This window comes from Natrix helvetica, assembly GCF_964273705.1.
Source record: "Natrix helvetica genome assembly, chromosome: 14".
Classification (NCBI taxonomy): Eukaryota; Metazoa; Chordata; class Lepidosauria; order Squamata; family Natricidae; genus Natrix; species Natrix helvetica.
In genome coordinates, this window is record NC_138564.1 from 4221987 (window position 1) to 4241680 (window position 19694).

Below are 19694 nucleotides of genomic sequence, written 5' to 3' on the forward strand. Positions count from 1 at the left end.
TAATCCTCTTTGTTGCTCTTCTCTGCACTCCACATCTTTTCTACATCATGGCGACCAAAACTGGATGCCGTATTCCAAGTGTGGCCTTACCAAGGCCTTATAAAGTGGTATTAACCCTTCACGTGATGTTTTTGCAGGGTTTTGCAAGAGTTTGCAAGCAGCCCTCAGCTGTGTCTTCCATGGAATGCTGGCTTTCCACTTCCTTCCCTTCTCCCGTGTTTGAATGAGGCTCCTTCAGCCTTTCCCTGCCTTGTCTGTAATTGGCACAACAACACCTCCATTCAAGAAGACACCCAGCCCCACACAGTTCTCTGGACAGAACAACTGACCCCCGGGAGTTGCAAAAACCACAGCGAAGGCCGCCTGGCACATCTCCGCCGTGCAAAGATCCGGGCCTCGAGAGAGCCTTGTTTGGCAACAAGCTCTAAAGGCTCCCCGTTGAATATTTCTGACCCGAATTTCAGCGCTTCTCTCCTTTCTCGATGCAATTTGCAAGGTTCGCGTCTTGAACACAAAGCCAAGCATTTCACTCTGTGCTTCCATTGACGTAAGCGGTTGCTGTAATAACCGTTCCGAACGAAATACGTCTCCGGGGTCAGGGGGATGAATGGCAACGTTGTCTGAAGAAGCACAAAAGGCTCCGAAATGAAAATGAATATAATTCCGCTGAGCTATGCAAGAAGTCCCTGCCCGTGATGGATTTCCAGAAGGCAAGGAGGATAGAGGCGGTGCAGCTTTCTCAGTGCTGCTGAATCAATGCTCCCCACCCCAAGGTTTCACTTTCAGCTGGAGTGGCATCTCAGCATCAGTAAATTAATAAAATGAAATAAAATAAAATTGGCACACACACCGCCCCTCCATCTCCCTAGGTGTTCACAGGGCCCATTTCACTGTGTTAACAATAGCAACAGCACTTAGCGCATAGACTTATATGCTGCTTCATATTGCTTTACAGCCCTCTCTAAGCTGTTTACAGAGTCAGCCTCTTGCCCCCAACAATCTGGGGCTGCATTCTAACCACTGTGCACCATGGAAGGAAGGAAGGAAGGAAGGAAGGAAGGAAGGAAGGAAGGAAGGAAGGAAGGAAGGAAGGAAGGAGAATAGCAATAGCCCTTAGACTTATATACCGCTTCATAGTGGTTTCCAGCCCTCTCTAAGCGGTTTACAGAGTCAGCTTCTTGCTCCCAACAATCTGGGTCTTCATTTTACCCACCTCGGAAGGACGGATGGCTGAGTCAACCATGAGCTGGTTAGAATTGAACTACTGTCAGTAAACAGAATTATCCTGCAATACTGCATTCTAACCACCATTCAACCTGGAAGGAAGGAAGGAAGGAAGGAAGGAAGGAAGGAAGGAAGGAAGGAAGGAAGGAAGGAAGGAAGGAAGGAAGGAAGGAAGGTGTCAGGGTGTTTGGCCTGCCAGAAGGGCAATAGCACTTAAGACTTCTATACTTCACAGTGCCTTATAGTCCCCTCTAAGCGGTTTACAGAATCAGCCTCTTGCCCCCAACAATCTGGGTCCTCATTTTACCCACCTTGGAAGGACGGAAGGCTGAGTCAACCTTGAGCTGGTAAGAATAAAGTCGACAGAGTTAGCCTGCAATGCTGCATTCTAATCAGTGGGAAGGAAGGAAAGAAGGAAGGAAGGAAGGAAGGAAGGAAGGAAGGAAGGAAGGAAGGAAGGAAGGAAGGAGGGAGGGTGTCAGGGTCTTTGGCCTGCCAGAAGGGCAATAGCACTTAAGACTTCTATACTTCAGAGTGGTTTCCAGCCCTCTCTAAGCGGTTTACAGAGTCAGCCTCTTGCCCCCAACAATCTGAGTACCCATTTTACCCATCTCGGAAGGACGGACGGCTGAGTCAACCTTGAGCCAGTGAGGATTGAACTCCTGGCAGTGGGCAGAGTTATGGAAGGAAGGAAGGAAGGAAGGAAGGAAGGAAGGAAGGAAGGAGAATAGCAATAGCCCTTAGACTTATATACCACCTTACAGTGTTTTCCAGCCCTCTCTAAGCGGTTTACAGAGTCAGCCTCTTGCCCCCAACAATCTGAGTCCTCATTTTACCCACCTTGGAAGGACGGAAGGCTGAGTCAACCTTGAGCCTGGTGGGATTTGATCTGCCAAGCTGCTGGCAGAAGTAGCCTGCAGTACTGCACTCTAACGACTGTGCCACCGCAGCTCTTATCAAAATAGCATCGGTAACATGAACGGCTGGGAAAATCTCTCCCTTCTTTCTGGGTTGTTGCATCATTTACATTTAGCCTCAGGACATCCAGGGTGGTGGTGGTGGTGGGGGGGAGAAAAGTGGGTGGGGGTCAGGACTATCAAGATAAGCCCCCCCCCCTGCAGGCATCCACGTTCAGCTGCCTTGTCAAAGTTTAAAGAACAAAAGGCCCAGTTTTGTAAGAGGAAGCTATTGATTGGGTCCTTGGCGCTTTGCTGAGCCCCAGTCTTTGCTTCCTGTCTAATTGGATTGTTTGGCTGGGTTCCCCAACTCACCTGGGCCAGGCTCTAACGCGAGGCTTTGGCCAAGGTTCTTATAAACACCCACAAACACAGGCACACAACAGACACACACAGATGGAAAACACACAGTGCCCCTTTTCCAGTAATAGGTTTGGACTTTTGCTAGGATCAAGTGGGAGACAGTGAATGTGTCCTTTGGCAAAACTGTCGAAGCATCCCCTGATTAGAACAATTCACCCTGTTGTGAATTTCTTTCCTTTGTTCGTTCCTTCCTTCCTCCCTCTCTCCTTTCTTCCCTCCCTCCCTCCCTCCCTTTCTCTCTCTCTCTCTGTTCTCCTCTCCTTCCTCTCCCTTCCTTCTCTTCTCTTCTCTTCTCTTCTCTTCTCTTCTCTTCTCTTCTCTTCTCTTCTCTTCCCTTCCCTTCCCTTCCCCTCCCCTCCCCTCCCGTCCCCTCTCTTCTCTTGTCCTCTCTTCTCTTCTCTTTTCTCTTCCCTTTCCCTCTCTTCTCTTTTCCTCTCCTCTCCAACCTAATAGTTGCTGTCATTTGCTAACCTTTCCCCCCAGTAACACACCTCCATGTATTGGGAGTAGCTGCTAGCTGACCACCGGTGTTGAGGGACTGAATTTCAGATGGTAACTTCTCTTCAAATGTTGGACCAATTCTGCCTGTTGTAGTCCTCTTGTTTCTCTGGAATAGGAAATAACCAAAGGTTTTCTGGGTTAGGGTGAAGCTTTGCAGAGACCACAAGGTGATCCTGAGCTGTTCTTGATTTCTGGACCCTTGACTGACCTCGACTTTTGAGGTTCTCCTTCATTGCCTCTTCTGATTTGCCCTTGAGTCTTGTATCCTGACTTCTTACCAGAATTCTATCTCTCCAAAGTCCCCTTCTGGGAATCCTCTTTTCAACTGAGGTTTAACAGCATTGGAGGCTGGCAGGGAGAACAGTTTCCCCCCTCCCTTTGAAGGAAGCAAATAAAAATAATTGAGGCAATTGTCTTACTTTCCTCTTGGCTTGTCAAGACGAGGCTGATAAAATCAAATAAACGGGAAGTTATTGCAAGTTGTTAGTAAGAAAAATGGAAGCGAATTGGCAGCACCAGCCAGTCTGGGATGCTTCAGATGTTTTCTCATTACCCAGATTTATTATTTTCATGTGCGAGGAAGGGTCTCCTCATCAGCTGAGCACACACCAGGTGTCTAAGTCTGGTTTTGCAGCTATACATCTGAGAATTAAATCCCTGGGCTGTTCAGGCAGGATCATCTGGTGGCTTACACAATAATTAAGTTCCGGAAACTTTGTGTAGGGTATTTTCACAACATCGCAGCAGAGTATAGAGGGAAAGCCATTGGCCAACCAAAAAAACATTTAAAAAAAAACTTGGCTATTGCTGCTTCAGGTCCTCTATTGTCCTCAAACTGTAAGACCTACTAGGACAGGGTTTCTCTATCTTGTTGTCAGGCCTGCCTCTGTTCAAATCCCAAGAAAGAAAAGCCCTCGACTCCACTGAAGTAGAGAAGAGGTCCTTTGATTGAGGTTGAAATGATAGCAGCGAAAGCAAGGCAAGATCTAAGCCAAATGGCACGAAAGTTATATATTGAGGTAAAGGAAAGGTAAAGGTTCCCCTCGCACACTTGTGCTAGTCGTTCCCGACACTAGGGGGCGGTGCTCATCTCTTTTTCAAAGCTGAAGAGCCAGCGCTGTCCGAAGACGTTTCCATGGTCATATGGCTGGCATGACTCAACGCCGAAGGCGCATGGAATGCTGTTCCCTTCCCACCAAAGGTGGTTCCTATTTTTCTACTTGCATTTTTACATCCTTTCGAACTGCTAGGTTGGCAGAAGCTGGGGCAAGTAATGGGAGCTCACTCTGTTACGTGGCACTAGGGATTCGAACAGCCGAACTGCCGACCTTTCTGATCGACAAGCTCAGTGTCTTAGCCACTGAAGCCACCATGTCCCTTATGTATTGAAAGTTTTCCCAAATCTCTGCCCCCAGGGACCCAGACTGAATGCCCAATCCCTATCCCACATAGTGTCATGTGGGGTACATCTTTAGCTGCTTTTGTCCATCTGGGGTTCTAGGGAGGTTGGCCTTTACTGGATGAAAACAACTCCATTCAGCAGGGTAGTAATTTGTGAGAGCAAATCTTCCTTTTTCTTTCCATGGGCCATCTCCACACCAGCTCTCTCCCCAAACCCCAATGCCATGCCCCCCCCTCCCCATTACTATGGCAGCCGATAGCAAGCAAGCATCCAAGGGAAAACCCATGCTGGAGATCCGGCTGACACTTGTCCATTTGGAGATCTGTGGACTTCAACTTCCAGGATTCCTCGGCCAGCTTGGCATTCTGGGAGCTGAAGTCCACACATCTTCACATTGCCAATCCTAAGAAACATTGGTCCAGGCCAACTGAATGCTTTAAAAAAAAAAAACCCAAGACATCCTTAGTAACCTGCCTCCCCAGTTAGCATGGGATGTTGGGAGTTGAAGCCCACACAACTTGACAAGTTTGTCAAACTATGTATTAGATTCAACCTGGAAATAAGGAGGAATTTCCTGACAGTGAGAACCATCAACAGAAGGAAGAGAAGTTGCCTTCGGAAGTTGTGGGAGCTTCATCACTGGAGGCCTTCAAGAAGAGACTGGACTTCCATTGGTCAGAAATAGTGCAGGGCTGTGATGGTGAACCTGTGGCACATGTGCCAGAGGTTGCACGCAGAGCCCTCTCTGTGGGCACATGTGCTGTCACCAGCTGTTCTTATGGTTTCCAGTACGTGCATGCATGCTGGCCAGCTGGTGCTCACACATGCTGGAAACCTGAAGACCAGCTGATCAGTGCACATGTGAGTGCCAGCCAGCTAGTCTTTGGGTTTCTGGTGCACCATTGAGCATGAAGACCAGCTGGCCGGCATGCACACACGCACATGTTCTGGTTTGGGCACTTGGTACCGAAAAGTTTTGCCATTACTGGTATAAGGTCTCCTGATTGGGTGGGGCGTTGGACTAGATGACCCACAAGGTCCCTTCCAACTCTGTCAATGTGTAAACTTAAGAGCCTCCTTCCTATGGCTGTTGATGGAGTCCTCACCTTCCCCCTCCCCCCGGATGTCCAAGTTAGAATATTGACAGATTGCTGCAAACTGTTCTTCTTGTGAGGCTGTTGGGGAGAGGAAAAAAAATAAAGATTTGCCCCCAGAACCAAGGATGGATAAAAGAAACTCGTGGCGAGTTTCATCCAAACTCAGCTTTGCAGATTTCCCGGTGAATTTTAAAAGGAGGGAGGGATTATTTCCTTCTTTTGCTCTCAAAACATTGGCAGTGGCCAAATAGAATCTACTGAGGATTTTCTGTTTTTACTCCAGGAAAACCTAAAATCCTCACCACCTTGCTATAAATCATTTATTCAATTTACCTTTGTTTGAAAGCCTAGGCAACCTTCATCCTTTGAATATAAATATTGAATATGAAACTGTTGCAAGTTTGGTTTTTTTCTTCTTCTTGTCATTGTTGCTGTAAGCCAACTGTTCTCCTTCTCAGTAGATTTGTAATGGATGTCTTTTTCCATCAGGTTTTTTTTCTCATTCTTTTGTTTATTAATGACAGATGCCTATGAAGCATATCTCGCCACTTGTAAGATCCTGTTCCTTTATTAATCATACCAGGACGCTGGTATTATTCTGGTATCAAAAGTAATTTATTAACCAACGTTGTGCAGTAATACTTTAGAAAAAGTATATTACTTCCTTTAATATTTGCCTTTCATTCTGGCAGTAAAACAGCAGCTGGTCAAGTGAAAAACTGGCTCCTCCTTTCAGTTTAATCTGTAATTCTTCACAGGTCTGTAGGCTGGAATTCTTTCTCAGAGAAAAGTTTAATGAGATGCGTTTGTGTGTGTGTGTGTGTCTGTGTGTGAGAGAGAGGTGTGAATAGGATGGAGGGAGGGAGGGAAGGAAGGAGAGAGAAAGATGAATGGGAGGGAGGGAGGGAAGGAAGGAAGGAAGGAGAGAGGATGAATGGAACGGGAGGGAGGGAAGGAGGGGAGAGAAAAATGAATGGAAGGGAGAGAGGGAAGGAAGGAAGAAAAGAAAGGAGGAAGAAAGGAGAGAGAAAGGAAGGAGAAAGATGAATGGAAGGGAGAGAGGGAAGGAAGGAAGGAGAGAGGATGAATGGAATGGGAGGGAGGGAAGAAGGGGAGAGAAAAATGAATGGAAGGGAGAGAGGGAAGGAAGGAAGAAAAGAAAGGAGGAAGAAAGGAGAGAGAAAGGAAGGAGAAAGATGAATGGGAGGGAAGGAAGGAGAGAGAAAGATGAGTGGAAGGGAGAGAGGGAAGGAAGGAAGGAGAGAGGGTGAATGGAATGGGAGGGAGGGAAGGAAGGAATAAAGGAGAGAGAAAGATGAATGGAAGGGAGGGAGGGAAGGAAGAAGAAAGGAGATAGGAAGGAAGGAAGGAAGGAAGGAGAGAGAAAGGAAGGAAGGAGAAAGTTGAATGGAAGGGAAGGAAGAAAGGAGAGAGAAAGATGAATGGAAGGAAGGGGGAAGGAAGAAGGAAGGAAGGAAAGAAAGAAAGAAGGAATGAGGGAGAGGAAGGGATACAGGCAGGGTCCAGGTGACTGTGCAATGCTTTGCATTTAATTCTGAAAAGAGCCTCCCTACCCTATCATGGCACAAATGTAACCCCTATCTCCAACTCTTTAAAGCAGCTGTGCTTTTTTCCAGGATTGCCTTGCTGCCTTTTTAAAACCGCCTTTTCTCGAATTCAAACCAAAGCCCTACTGCCCGGCTTTTTCAGCTTGCCATCAGGCCCACTGAGAGCTATTCCTGTTCCCCAAAGGTGGCATTTTTTTCTCCAAACGTGGCTAAGAATGCTGGATATCTGTCAGTCTGCAAAAAGGTGTAGGCTGCTGTGGGCTGCCCAGAAAGAAATAGTGCTACGCCCACAGAGTTGCCACCAGCAGGCCAAACTTTGAAGACCACATTGCTTGAATCTCTCTGTTTCTTGCCAGATGCCATTTTACTCTTCCGGCTACCATTGCAATACTCACAAAGATACAAACAGGCCAGGGGGTGAGTTGTTACCGGCATTGTTGTCAGTTTGCTTTGGTTGCACATGCACAGGTGTGTGTAAATTGTTCTGTGCATGCAGAACAAACCAAGCTGGCAGGGTCAGTGGTGAATGGAGAATTGGTTCGGGGGCGTGGCCAGCCTGCCATCGGTGGCCAGCCTCACCGACCGGTTCGGGGGCATGGCCAGCCTCACCGACCGGTTCGGGGGCATGGCCAGCCTCACCGACCGGTTCGGAGGCATGGCCAGCCTCACTGACCGGTTCGGGGGCATGGCCAGCCTCACCGACTGGTTCGGTGACCCAATCCCAATTTCCACTATCGGTTTGCACGAACCGGCACGAACCGGTAGCAACCCACCTGTGAAACAGGCTCCTCAACAGCCAGAATTGTCTTCCAGAGTGGTACAGGACAAATGCCATCTTTCTTGGGTTTATGCCCATTTTGGGAGGCACTCAATGTGTGTTGTTTCTCCAACCCCCTCCTTAACGCCTTTGCAACGGTTTGTCTTGATGACTCCCGAGTTTTGTCCCCCCCCCCAAAATCTAACAACTCTGCAGAAATTTTCGGAGTGGAGGGGGGAGGGCGAAAAGTTACAACCGAACATCCAAATTTTACGGCTGGGCTTTTGTTTGGGGGAGCTGTTCAATCAAAGCTGCGGGGAAGCAATAAAGCTAAGTGGCACTTTTTATTATTCCACCCCACCCCCCCACCCCACCCCTCCAACCGAAAGAAATATGTCTAATGAATGTCTCATGGCTGAAACACTGGATAGGATTTACCAAAGGGAGTCAGTAATTACCAAATTGAGAGAATCATGAATCGCTTTTCTAAATTTGAAAAGCGCATCAAGAATAGATCAGGAGCAGGCGAAATTAATAGTTACGAACTCATTTCCATAGAAATGGACTTATTAGCAAGCATGCCAGCTGCCTGAAATTATAAGGCCTTATCCTATCACTTGGAAGGAATAATGGGCCTGGGCACACGTGGAGATTTCGGTTCTTTATCCCCACCAAAGTTTTGTCTTCTTCTTCTTTATTTCAAAAGGACACTTGGATTCTGCTAAGTTTGCAGAAGAGGGAGGGTTGGAGGAGATCCGCGATTTGCAAAAATGCTTTGCAAGATTTTTTGAGTAGATGGGGCATGCTGTTGAGCCAACACTCAGAGTAAGAGGTTGGGTTTCCCCCCCCCCCTGTTTTGGTGGGTGGAGCTACAGGCACCCCATTTAGAATACAATAACAGAGTTGGAAGGGACCTTGGAGGTCTTCTAGTCCAACCCTCTGCTTAGGCAGGACACCCTACACCACGTCACACAAATGGTTATCCAATCTCTTCTTAAAAACTTCCAGTGTTGGAGAATTCACAACTTTGGAGGCAACTTCTGTTCCACTGATTAATTGTTCTAACTGTCGGGAAATTTCTCCATAGTTCTAAGTTGCTTCTCTCCTTGATTAGTTTCCACCCATTGCTTCTTGTCCTGCCCTCAGGTGCTTTGGAGAATAGCTTGGCTCCCTCTTCTTTGTGGCAGCCCCTGAGATATTGAAACACTGCTATTTATTTAGAATTTTTACTCTAGCTCAGAGAAAACTGACAAAGTGTTTTACAATGGAACGAGCGTCGCAAAGCAAGAGTTGCATAATAAATGGAAAGGGATGTCTTCTAATATTTTAGGGGCTGTCACAGAGAAAAGGGAGTCAATCTATTCTCCAAAGCACCTGATGGCAGAACAAGAAACAATGGATGGAAATTAATAAAGGAAAGAACCAGCCTGGATCTAAGGAGTAGTTTCCTGGTGGTGAAAACAATTCATCGTTGGAACAACTTGCCTCCAGAAGTTGTGGGTGCTTCAATACTGGGATTTGTAAAGAAGAGATTGGACAACCATCTGTCTGAAATGGTATAGGGTTCCCTGCTTGAGCAGGAGGTTGGACTAGAAGACCTCTATGGTCCCTTCCAACTCTGTTATTGTGTTATTCTGTTCTGTTATTCTGCTAAGAATTCTTCACTAGCTAGAAGGTGCATATTGAAGTTGACAGCTCTTTAGATGTTGGGCTGTTCTTGCAGGAGAAATCAAATATTGCATATGAGGTCAACGTAGGGTTTTCTAGGAAGAAGGCAATAGAGCAGGGGTGGCAAATGCATCACGCACAGGCCATGCTCACTTTGGCTCCACAAAGGGGAAAACATCATGAAATGCCACATGACAGCAATGTGATATGGAAAGTTTGACATCCATGCAATGGAGAAAGCAAAAGAATCAGGACCTTGGAGAGCTCCATCCAAGTGAGATGTGCCCCTATTACGTTGTAGAAGGAAGCTGTTGCTCCTCCTTGGGTGTCTCAGCTACTCTACCCCTGAAGAAGTTGTTCTGTTCTCAAGAGTGAATTGGTCCTAATGTGTTTTGAATCTCGATTCAGTATGATCCGAAAATTGAATTGAAATCAGTTTGCTGATTTCATCCTGGAAGTTCGTTTGATTCAGAGGTGCGATCCAATTGCCTTTGAAATGAACTCTCCACCCTTCATCTATACAATACAATAGTAGAGTTGGAAGGGACCTTGGAGGTCTTCTAGTCCAACCCCCTGCCTAGGCAGGAAACCCTATCTAGGCAGGGGGTTGGACTAGAAGACCTCCAAGGTCCCTTCCAACTCTACTATTGTATTGTATAGATGAAGGGTGGAGATATACAACCCACCTGTCCTGGAGTTCAATTAGTTGGGAAGGTTCTGTAGACTGCATTGGTTGACTTTTCCTTGAGGTCCCATCCATGTCTTCTGCTGCTAGACTTTCCTCGTCGTATGGCAGATGTTTAATTGGGCAGTTTTGTTGACTTAGGGGGCACTTATGAGAGAAAGAAGAAGATCCTGTACTTTTTTCTCTGCTCTGGATCATCTTCATCCTTTGTTCCTTTGACATATGCCAGGATGGCTCTGAACACACACTTTCAGCTTTTTTGTGGATTGTAATAACATCTTTACTGGCATAAGAAAGCTTTTTGTGTGCGCTATTCTTCACCTTCCTTGAACATCAGAATGAAGGCAATTCAGTTTCCCCCCAATTTTTCCTTCTCTGGGTCACTCTTGAATTCAAGGATTTTGCTGGGCTCCCGGACAAGCTGGTAATAGGCTTGAATTGAATTGACAGTTAATTACCTACCAAGCCAGAGATGGAAGATGCCATCATTCTTAAAGGACCTGAGTCAAGGGGTGACGGTTAGAGCTAAGGAGCCATTTAAAAAAAACAAAGCTTCAGAGGGAAAGATAGGGAGGGATGAGGGAAGGAAGGAAAGAAGGAAGGAAGGAAGGAGAAGAAAGAGAGAAGAAGGAAGGAAGGCATAGAGCAAACAAAGCTTCAGAGGGAAAGATAGGGAGGGATGAGGGAAGGAAGGAAAGAAGGAAGGAAGGAAGGAGAAGAAAGAGAGAAGAAGGAAGGAAGGAGGGCATAGAGCTTAAGGAAGGGAGGAAGGAAGGGAGGAAGGAGAAGAAAGGGAGAAGAAGGAAGGCATAGAGCACAAGAAAGAAGGGAGGGAGGGAGGGAGGAGAAGAGAGAAGAAGGAAGGAAGGAGGGCATAGAGTACAGGAAGGAAGGAAGGAAGAAGGAGAGAGGAAAAAGGGAGGAAGGAATGGAGCACGAGAAAGGAAGGAAGGAACAAACAAACAAACTTTGAAAAGGTTTTAGCACTTGTTTTTTTATAGCCACAACCTGGGAAACTATATGGAACAAAGAGCACAAATTGAGTTCCCTCTTACCTCTGTGTTGGGGCTGGGGGATGTTGTGTCCCAGTTCCTGAACACTTGGCGTAAATGATCGGTCTGCAGAATAGTTGGATGGAAACAAGGACCTCCGTTCTTCAGTGGCCAAAGCTTCGCTTCCTAGGCCAGCACAATCTGTGAATCATGTCTCTGGTTTAAAACAGAAGGTCAAGGTAGTTATTCTCTAACACAATATCTAATTAGCAGAGAATTGCTCTGAGAGGTGAAAACAGCATTTCTTCCCCTTCCTGGCAGCAGGAAAGAGAGAGAGAGAGAGAGAGAGAGAGAGAGAGAGAGAGAAAGAGAAAGAGAGAGAAAGAGAGAGATGGGGAGAGGGAAAGAGAGAGAGAGAGAGAGAGAGAGAGAGAGAGAGAGAGAGAGAGAGAGAGATGGGGAGAGGGAAAGAGAGAGAGAGAGAGAGAGAGATGTCTCTCTTTGTCTCTCTCTCTCTCTCCCTCTCCCTCTCTGTGTCTCTCTCTGTCTCTGTCTCTCTGTCTTTCTTTCTCTCTGTCTCTGTGTTTCCATCTCTCTCTTTGTCTCTTTGTATGTCTCTCTCTCTCTGTCTCTGTCTCTGTCTCTCTGTCTGTCTGCCTCTCTCTCTCTCTCTCTCTTTGTCTCTTTGTCTCTCTTTCTCTCTGTCTCTCTCTTTGTCTCTCTGTCTCTGTCTTTCTCTCTGTCTGTATATATCTCTTTGTGTCTCTGTCTCTGTCTGTCTGTCTGTCTGCCTCTCTCTCTCTCTCTCTCTCTCTCTCTCTCTCTCTCTCTCTCTCTTTCTCTCTCTCTCGCCAGCAGTGCTTAGTGTCTGCAAATTGGCCGCAGAGAGAACGAGAGAAGGGCACAGATAATCCAGCACTTTAAAGCTGGAATAATCAGGAATGTATCGCTATTGTTCTTACTCAACTAGAATCATCAAATGAGTATTGAAAAATATGGCAAGCTTTTTCTCCTGGTCTGGATCGTTCTGTATCCTGTTGGGAAGGGCTTGTGATTTCAATTCTCTTCTGTGTCATGGCTGGGCTTATGGATGTGCTCTTGAAAAGAAAAAGTAACAGGGAAGCACCTGAACACTGAGGTGTCCATTTAAAGCGAGGTCCAAGATGGGAGGAGAACTCTCGGAATATCTCATTTCCAAAATCTGGGACTTCTACATAATGACAGCTTCTGGTTGACGAGGTTCTACCACGTCCATATCAACTCCTAGATGGACTTTCCCAGCTGTCTCTTTGGATATTCTGGTGGGAAACACTTCATCTCTTTAATTCTCCTTGTTATAGACTCTTTTTTTTAAAACAAAGTTTTATTGGTTTTTTTTTTTTAAAATAAAAAGGAAAAGGGTATTGGAGTAGGTTACAAATTTTGGCAGTTACAATGTGTGAAGGGTATCCCCACCCCCCGTACTCATAGTATTCATTTAAACAAATAATTCAATATTACATAGTAGTAATTTGTCAGCATATAAATTCATATAAAAGTTTCAATCAATTTGTATAAAGCCGATTTCCTTTCATTTTTGTGATCTGAGTTTTCTTGGTATTTTCTTGTTATAGACTCTTGACTTTGCCTCTATAAAAACCATGCAAGAGAGATGCTGTTATATTTCTTATTTTTCTCCTAATTGCATTTCTAAAGTCATCATTTTGGGGAGCTTAACTTGAATTTTTTTCTCCTTTTTGCCACATCATAGCTAATAATAATAATAATAATAATAATAATAATAATAATAACAACAACAACAACAACAACAACAATAATAACAACAACAACAACAACAACAACAACAACAGTATTTGTGACACATTTTTAAATGTTCAGTTGGCTGAGTTCCATTTTTATGAATAAAAGACATAATAAAATAAATAAATGGGCCTTTTATAAAATTCAGTCTTGTGAACCGTGAGTTGGATGGCAAATAAATTAGATAGATGGATGGATGGATGGATAGTTAATAGACAGGCAGAAGATAGATAGATAGATAGATAGATAGATAGATAGATAGATAGATAGATGATAGATAGATAGATAGATAGATAGATAGATAGATAGATGATAGATAGATAGATAGATAGATAGATAGATAGATGATAGATAGATAGATAGATAGATAGATAGATAGATAGATAGATAGATAGATAGATAGATGGCTGGATTATAGATGATAGACAGGTAGATGATAAATGATAGGATAGAGATAGAGAGATAGGAGAGAGAGATGGAGGGAGGGAGAGAGAGATAAATATAGATGATAGCTAGCTAGCTAGATGAATGGATGGATAATAGATGATGGATAGATATACATAGGTAGATAAAAAATTGATTAGATAGATAGATAGATAGATATACACATAAATGATAGATAGATAAGTAGCAAGGGAAGAAAGAAAAGAAAGAAAAGAAAGAAAAAAGAAAGAAAAGAAAGAAAAGAAAGAATACAGAAACAAGGTCCTACCTGAAGTTCCTAATGTCACCTTTGCTTTCTTTTCCCCCTCCCAGGATCAACATAACTTCTTATGAGATCTTTCAAATGGATTTTGAAATCGACAACAGCAGTGAGTTGGCTGGAGCCCAACAAATTACCTGGCAAGTCGAGTATCCTCGAGATGAGGCTGCGAGTGAGCTGGTGGTCTCCGAGATCTTTGTCAGCCAATCCATGTTCCTGGGAATTGTTCCCCTCGCAATGGTAAGCGTTTTGTTTTCAACCAAAGTTTCTCTGTTAAGTTTCTGCCCGTTTCTCTTCTGATGAGGCTACCCGGTGAGGAAATGAAACCAATGATATTGCATTGGTCCATGGGGACATTGTCCCTTTCCAGATCTTCTTGGACAACCAGGAAGATTATGAGCCTTCCATTCCCTCAACCCTATTCCTCTAGAGCAGGGGTGACAAACTCGATTTCATTGAGGGCAGCATCAGGGATGCGTTTGACCTCGGAGGGCCATGGGTGTGGCCATGGTGGCAGTGGTGGGATACAAATAATTTAACAATCGGTTCTCTGCCCTTATGATTTCTCCCAACAACCAGCTCACCAAACTGCTCAGAAAGTTAACAACTTTCCTGAAGTGGTATGAACTAGCTGAATCCTACCACTGCATGGTGGGCATGGCTGGTGGGGGGCATGATATGGGACTCGTGTCGGGGGCACCCGTGGTGGCCAAGTGCTAAGGCACAATTTCCCTGAGACCTTCACTCACTCTTATTATCACCTTCCTTCCTTCTTTCAAAGGTCAAACCCTTCCTTCCTTCTCTTCTTTTTCCTTCCTTCTCCTTTCTTCTTCCTTCCCCTCTTCTCTGATTTTTTTCTTCCTTGTTCCCTTCCCATCTTCCCTTCTTTTTCTTTGTCTTTCCTCTTTCCCTTTCTCCTTTCCTCCTTGCAAGCTCAAATGCAAAGGGGGAAACATTTCTCCTTTCGCTTTGAGGGCTGCAGGAGGCCATTGCAGCCGAAAATGGGGTGTGGAAGGGGCATACACATCCCCCGAGCTACGTTTTTTGCTTTACCCAGGCTGGCCCCATGGGCTGGATCTAAGACCCCGTGGGCTGGATCTGAACCACGAGTTTGACACCCCTGCTCTAGAGAAAAAGAACTTCTTGAGGGTGAGGAACATCAAAAGGAGGAATGTCAAGCCTGAATTCGATTGGGGTGGTAGATTGTTTGTCTCCTTGGGCATTCTGACATGAATTCAGTTTGACCCAGGTTGTGGCTGAGGGGTGATGGAGCCTTCAGTCCAAACATCATTCCTAACTGATGTGTCAGCCTCATTCCAATGTCTGGCTGACCGGAGGAGGAGGAGAGGAGGGATTGATGTCGCCGAGCAACCAGTTCCCATCTTGGTTGGACAATGTGACTCTTGTTTTGGAAACTTGAGAAAACAGAAACTGGTGAAAATCCCGAGAACTTCAGTATTGGCTTTTCACCATCATTCATTGGCATCCATCAGTCTCAAAAGACTATGGTATTGTGCTCTAGGAAGAGGTCAAAGCTGGGGTGTCCTCTCCAGAGCACGAGGCCTGGGTAGATTAATATGGAGGATAGGCTGTTACCCAAGCAGCAGATCCCCCCTCTCCACATGGCTGAAATAGTCCAATGGGACGGCAGAGCTGATACGATTGGTTCCAGCTGCGTCGCAGGAGTTACCAGAACGTGGTTGTACACAGTCACAAACTGCTTCCGGGACTCCGGCTCCGGATTTTGCCTGGAGGTTGACTCCCGAAGACTTTTCCAGTAGTGGATGCAGCCACAAGGCAGTGGAGGTTTGTCATGGGAGTTTCCCTTCTCCTAGAACAGCGATGGCAAACCTTTTTTGGCTCGCGTGCCACAAGTGGGGGGAGCGCAGGGGGGGTCGGGTGCGGTCATGCACAACGCGCTCCCCTCCCATTTTTACATGCTTTTTTCGCCCTCCCCAGGCTCCAGAGGCTTTATAGGAGCCTGGGGAGGGCGAAAAGAGCCTCCCCCGTCCCCCCGGAGGTCCTCCGGAGGCTTCAGGGAACATCCGGAGGCTTCCCTGAAGCCTTCGGAACGCTTAAAACGACCCTCCAAGCAAACCGAAGGTTTTAAGCACTCCGAAGGTGTCAGGGAAGCCTCCGGACGGTCCCTGAAGCCTCCGGAGGGCTCCGGGGGGGAGCGGGGGAAGGCTCTTTTCACCCTCCCCAGGCTCCTATAAAGCCTCTGGAGCCTGGGGAGGGCGAAAATGCCTTTTAAAAAGGGTGAACTCAGCTGGCCAGCACGCGCATGCGCACTGGCCAGCTGACAGGGCAGCGCCTCGCGTGCCCTGACAAATGGCTCCTCGTGCCACCTGTGGCACGCATGCCATAGGTTCGCCATCACTGTCCTAGAAGATGATTCTGCTGGTTGATCTGCTGTTGGGGAATAGAGCTTTCTTCCGCCTTCAGATGTTGAAAGAATCAATTATTAGGGACAGTTGGCGGCCAAGAAAGAGAAGCAATGAAGTTGCCCAGGAACAGAGCAACAGACGTTGCGGTCTCAAGCAAAGCTCGGCATGCCAGCAAATGCTAATTGTCAGCCGAACAAATGCAGCCACTTGTCTTCCAGAAAGAGTCAAGAGCAGAGTTTCTCCAAGTCTCTTCAACTTGGCATCCGGCTCTTCAAACATCAAGTGGCAAAGTAGCAGAGTTGGAAGGGACCTTGGAGGTCTTCTCATCCAAGCCCCTGCTCGAGCAGGAGACCGCCATGCCATTCCAGACAAATGATCATTCACCTCTTCTTAAAGACTTCCAGTGTCGGAGCATTCACAACTTCTGGAGGCAACTTCTGTTCCACTGATTAATTGTTCTCACTGTCAGGAAATTTCTCCTTCGTTCTAGGTTGCTTCTCTGCTTGATTAGTTTCCACCCGTTGCTTCTTGTCCTGCCCTCAGGTGCTTTGGAGAATAGCTTGACTCCCTCTTCTTCGGGACAGCCCCTCAAATATTGGAACACTGCTATCATGTTTCCCCTAGTCCTCCTCTTCATTAAACTAAGCATGCCCAATTCAGGGGTGGGTTGGTGCCGGCATTGCTCCCGATTTGGTGCGCAAAAAACTTCGCTCCGCGTGCGTGCACATTTGCACCTAAAAAGGTCTGCGCATACGCAAAGTGTTAAAAAAGGGAAGCATGTATTTCTGCTATGAAAATTGTCCTGTGCATGCGCAGAAGCGAAAATCAAAATGGTGCCACCGTAGGAGAAGCGGTACGAGGGCATGGCAGGACTGGGTCACTGCCGATTCCAGCGGCTCAGGCCTCCAAATTACTACCGGTTCACCTGAACTGGTCCGAATCAGTAGGAACCAATTTCGTTGTATTTATTTTGTACAATGACAATAAAGACTATACTATAAAACCCACCTCTGACTTCCTGCAACCGTTCTTCATAGGCATTAGCCTCCAGTCCCCTCCTCATCTGTGTTGCTTTGGCACAGTTTGGGGGTGTGAAGATGAGCTGTTCCTGATCCATATAGTTGAAACAAAACCTGAACAGGGACATGAGTCACACTGGTGTGCTTATGCACGCCTTATGTATGTTGTAGACCTTGTTCCATCTAAGTCGGCTGTCCTCCAACTTTCCAGCTGGCAATTTCAAAAGTCTTTGGTTCAAAAACTTCCATCAAGCTTTATGTCACAGGCCAGACAGAAGAAACCAAGTTGATAAAAGAAAATAATCCAGAAATTAGAGATAAGTACTACTTGTTGAAAGGATGTAGCAAGCCAGAAATTTCAACTCCTGTTGTGACGCAATGGAGAATCTCCACCGAGCAATAATATTGTGTTATTTTGGCCTTCTCTTTTGAGCTGGCCAGTCTGTCTCCATCTCTCCTTTGTTTTTGAAACGGTCAGATCTCCCGTTTCTGCTGTTATTCGCCACCTGTTTGAGAAATTAACTCTCACACCCGCAGTTGGGCTGAATCCTGGCAGAAATAGCTCCGTTGCAGAATAACAAGAGACCGAGTTGGCCAGCCAAGAGTTAACAGCTCAATGGTCTGCCCTCCTGCCAGATACTCACATGCCATTATTAACACACTAAGCACTTTTCCAATCTTCTTAGCGTGGGGCCCACATACAATCAATTCCCAAGGAGTTGCAATATCCCAGCCTAGCAATTATCCCATAGACTGCAAAGGGCAATTTTGTGCCCGATGTTTTGGCAGCCAATAAGCGCTTTTAACTTATTTTTAGAAGACACGTTGACAGTCAGCCTCAAAGCATCCGGCATAAAAACCATGGTTTCAGGATAGACAAGCGGCACGAAGCTGTACTTCCACCCAAAGTGTGACGAGCAGATGCACCTGCGTTAAGGTGTTCCTGGCAAGTGTGTGTCGTGCACATTCATGAAGCATTGTTTGTTCTCCGGGCCTGGATTACTACACGCATGTTGCATGTCGGTTTCGCTGGATGCATCTACACGTATGATTGCTGTTTGTGACTTTCCTGGATGGTGTTGTGGCCCAGTGGCCACCAGGATTCACAGGAAGATTCAGACAGTGAGGAGGTTGGGGAGGAACCTGTGCCAATCCTGGAGTCTGGGGAAGGGTCTGATGAGGGCTCTGTGTCAGAGGCAGAGATGGGGCCAGGGCCGTCTGACAGTTATCAGCTGCCTTCAGAGTCAGACATCAATGAGGCAGAAGAACAGCTGGAGCCTGTTCCCAGTGTGTGCATGCGCAGAGCTGCCAGACGAAGGGAACAGCTAAAGAACAGGGGTCGACTTGGGAGTAAGACCACAGGTGGACAATGAATGGCTCCTCCCAGAGGAAATAAAAGAGGAGCGAAAGGGGAGTAGAGTTTGCAGGAGACAGTTAGTTCGCTTAATTGGTTCGTGGTTCTCCGAGACTCCTTGCCAAGTTCTGCAGAGATCGGCCTGGCAGCTCTCCGAGCCAGATAAGGTCTGTGACTGTAAATCCTCCCTTGAAAGACTTTGCTGGATGTGAATGAGCAGAATTCACAGTCAATCAATAAAAGGGGTTTTTGTCGGGACAAGGAGTTTCCTTCATGCTCTTGGGAAGCCTTGGACAGAACAGCTGGCTTCTGACACGGAAAGTCAAGAAAAAAATGCTGATTTAAGAATGCATGATTCACTTAACAACGTGGGCAAAAAAGAGTCATAAAGACAGGCAGGACTGAGTTCACACCCTCTTTGTTTAGCATGGGGGAAATTCTCACCCCAATTGTGGTCGTACGTCAACGATAAATCTTTTCATCCCCGTCTTTGGAAATCCTGTTTTCCCCCTTACAAATGCACTCTTTCTTTTGAGTAATGGTGGGCTAACACTGTGAATCACTTCGAACTGTGGATGGTCTTATACAGACTCCAGTAAGATTCCTTTTTAAATGAGAAATTGAATCATGGTATTTCTGCCCCTCTCCCCTCCACTCCATTCCGAGCTGCCCAAAGGCTGTACTGCTGACAAGAACAACCAGGAAAAATGGGGCTTTAAAAGAAGCTGCCTTCAATAACTCAAGCTTGAAGGGGAAAAAAAATTGCTGAGTACATCAATTTCGGCATATTTGGGCCGAAGTAGCCAAAATGCTTCTAGGTATCGCTGTTCAGGGGGTAATGCAACCCCTGGAGAATATTTTTCACCGATGATATATAGGCAGAGCGAGTATGAAAACGGGTTACTAGCTGTGGCAGGCCTTGGTCCAAAAACAGCGGAGACGTTTCTACAGAAGAGTTGTTTTCCTTTCTGCAATCTTCTTCCTAATCCCAGCATTTCCCCCCCCCCTCTCTTTTTCCTTGTTTTATTTGGTTTATTCAAAACGATAGAAAGGATGACTTAGGCATGTCCATAGCTTACCCCTGGCCGCCTTGGGGAACAACAGGAATGTGGGAATCTGCCTTTTCCTTTTTCAAAGATTCTTTCCAAGACTTCTTTCTAAGAGAGCAAACCCTGTTCCTTTGTAACACTGATGATGTTACCTAGTTGGGCCATGCAA

The 19694-nt window shown here is 46.2% G+C and overlaps 1 protein-coding gene across 1 annotated transcript in view; it reads left to right on the top strand.

Moving 5' to 3' along the window:
* LOC309399223 (transmembrane protein 132B-like) overlaps positions 1-19694 on the top strand; it is a 202102-nt gene that overhangs the window by 111717 nt on the left and 70691 nt on the right. The window contains exon 4 of the mRNA XM_081966872.1: positions 13770-13956. Coding sequence (XP_081822998.1) covers positions 13770-13956 — 187 coding nt within the window. The remainder of the gene's footprint in view (positions 1-13769; positions 13957-19694) is intronic.